This window comes from Micropterus dolomieu, linkage group LG01 (genome assembly GCF_021292245.1).
Source record: "Micropterus dolomieu isolate WLL.071019.BEF.003 ecotype Adirondacks linkage group LG01, ASM2129224v1, whole genome shotgun sequence".
Lineage (NCBI taxonomy): Eukaryota > Metazoa > Chordata > Actinopteri > Centrarchiformes > Centrarchidae > Micropterus > Micropterus dolomieu.
The window spans coordinates 30,727,687-30,730,588 of record NC_060150.1 but is presented as its reverse complement, the minus strand read 5'-3'; the positions used below and the strand labels follow the sequence as shown (position 1 = coordinate 30,730,588).

General features: G+C 38.7%; 1 protein-coding gene across 1 annotated transcript in view; it reads left to right on the top strand.

Annotated features, from left to right (window-relative positions):
- LOC123980695 (B-cell receptor CD22-like) overlaps positions 1 to 1,056 on the top strand; it is a 2,096-nt gene extending 1,040 nt beyond the window's left edge. Inside the window, exons 4-6 of the mRNA XM_046065245.1 lie at positions 1 to 62; positions 160 to 429; positions 962 to 1,056. Coding sequence (XP_045921201.1) covers positions 1 to 62; positions 160 to 429; positions 962 to 1,056 — 427 coding nt within the window. The remainder of the gene's footprint in view (positions 63 to 159; positions 430 to 961) is intronic.
- The last annotated feature ends 1,846 nt before the right edge of the window (positions 1,057 to 2,902 follow it).

The following is a 2,902-nucleotide window of genomic DNA, read 5'->3' as shown; positions in this document are numbered from 1 at the left end:
TCCTGTGAATGAAGGAAAAGATGTCAAGACAGCAGAGGAGAGAAAGACTCTCAGTGTTTCATGTAAGACAAGCAGAGTTTGTTATTGGATCCTGTCATAACATGATGATTGATGAGATGTCAGCTGATTTGAATAAAGTGAATCTCACATTTTCCTCAGATGCTCCTAAAAACACCTCAGTGTCCATCAGTCCATCAGGTTTGGTGTCAGCAGGTAGCTGGGTGACCCTGACCTGCTCCAGCAGAGCCAAGCCTCCCGTCAGCCGCTTCACCTGGTTCAAGAACAGCACAGATGGACCCAAGAATGTATCTGAAGGAGAGGTTTACAGCTTCAAGGTGATCAATGTCACTGATGGAGGAGTTTATTACTGTGTGGCCACAAACACTCTCGGTAATGAGAAATCATCAGAGATCCATCTGACTCTTGAAGGTAAACAATGAACTGTACTGCAGCTGGAGTAGACAATTTGTTATATTTTTTTAAATTCTCTTTACATCCTGACAGCAATCAACAAGTCACATGCTCTGACACAAAAAGGAAACAAAGTCAGGTATCTGTCGCAGGTCTATAATAAGCCTACCTGCCTGTCTACGTGTAAATGTGTTTTGGGGCAGTGGCTTTGGAGCAATGCTTGAAAGGAGGGTGGATTGTTTCAGTTGGATACTTATACACTGATACAATATCTAGCTGTCTCTTGCTTGTTTTTCCAATGTTGCCTACCCTAGCTTTAATCTAATTTTTCTGTATGAAGCTGATAGCAGGTGGCAAGACAACAGAAGCTCTGAAGATGATACTTCATAATTAAAAACTGGCCTTACTGGGGTGTTCTTGTGGCAGAGAAACAAATTTGTCATCTTTTGAGAGAGCACTGTGTTTTATTAAAAGGGTGCAGGATTTATGGTTTGTGTTGTTTCAGAGCAATAACATTTTAGAAGTAAGTAACCATGCTGTTGTGTTACAGGTGATCAAACGCCTGGACTGGTTGGTGTTGAAGTTATAGTGAAGACCCTTGGAATCATAATGCTCGCCATTACGTTGGTCATCTTTGAGTGGTGAGACACAACCTTTCTATGATATGATCATTTGTAGCGACAGACTAAGTGGTCTAAATTTAAATGTGGCTTGGGTAGAGACAGATCAGTATCATTACAGCATAAACAAAAAATAAACTTAATCCATCTTTTTATTCCAGCTGGTTTAGATTAAAACACTCCACCAAACCAGTGAAGGTAAGCTAGATTAGGAGAGGTTCTGTATATTGCTATCAATCTATTTAACTGTGTAAGTGTCAGGAGGAAGGAAAAAATCCACCTTAAAATAGCTCCTAATTTCGTAAATCCTAATTAATTACCAAGTTGTATTTTGATATTCAACAATCATACAGGAATAATCCGTCAAAGGTGATAATGTTTAAAGGCAGTGTCTGCACCAACAGCAGTGACACCAGACCACAATACAATGCGGCACATTTGAGCAACAGCAGCTACTCTCACGTTTTCTTAAGAAATCAGAGCTGAATGCAGTAATTTAATAACGTTCACTATTGATTTTGACAGGAAGGCCGGTTAAAGGAAATGAACAAAAATTACGACACTAGACATCGCAGACTGGTGAAGCTAGCAAACAGCTGGTGAACATATGTAGCATTTAGCAGCTAAATATACAGTAAATACTGGACTTACATATACCAAGTGGCCAGAAACATGACTCCAAATGGATCCTAATGTTGCTCCGTACATGCTGGTGTGTAAATAGGCAATTATTTGCTTTATAAAGTGGTTCAAGGTTCAAATTCATTCATACATATAAAAGTGATGAATATATAAGATTAGAAATAAGTACCAATAAATAAAGAAATAAAAACAACAAAAAACTATATTCCACAATTTAAAAAAAGCAATTAATGATTTTTTGGCCTCTAGTGGGCAACACTGACATATTAATTCAATTCAATTAAATAAAAAGTAACCCAGCATTCTGGGAGCGCAGTGCTCTAGTAGCAATAAGGTACCATGAGCTCTTTAAGATAAGATGGTGTTTTACCATTAAGGGCTTTATAAGTGAGGAAAAGGATTTTTATTCAGTTCTGGTTTGTACTGGCAGATCAATGCACCAATCATCCTGGTGGTACAGACATAAATGAAAACAATAATAGTACTCATAAGTATAGCAATATTAATGATAATACTAATAATATCTAATGATAATATTTGTAGCAGGGGATGTCAGGCAGGAACATGGGGGCAGCAGGCGGCCCACAACTACAGATCCAGACCCCACCGCTCCGGAGCCAGAAACACCTGCAGAAAGCGACAGATGGAGAGGAGAGGGATGAGAGAGCACAAAACTAAGGGAGAGGGAAAAAGTCGAGTTAGTAACATTTCATCCCGATTTTGTGTGTGTGTGTGTGTGTGTGTGTGAATCTCTAATTTTGGTGATTTGATTGCGCCACCTTCTGTTTCATATTGTGGGTGTTGTGAGGTTCTGTGACACTTAACACAACTGTTAACACAAGTGCTACATAGATAATAATAATAATAATAATAATCCTTATTTGTAGAGCACTTTTCAAAAACAAGTTACAAAGTGCTTTAACAAGTGTAAAGAATAATACAAAAAAAAAGATAAGAGCATGAAAATTTAATATAAAATTAGTAAAATACAATAAAATAAAAGGGATAAAATAAAGTCAAATAAGATCGGGAAAAGCTCTCCTATAAAAGTATGTTTTAAGAAGGGACTTAAAAGAGTTCACTGACTCAGCCGACCTGATTTCCTCGGGCAGGCTGTTCCAGAGCCTCGGGGCCCTGACAGCAAACGCTCTGTCCCCTTTAGTTTTCAGTCGAGACTCTGGAACAGACAACAGACCTCTGCCCGAGGATCTCAAGGTACGTGCTGGTGC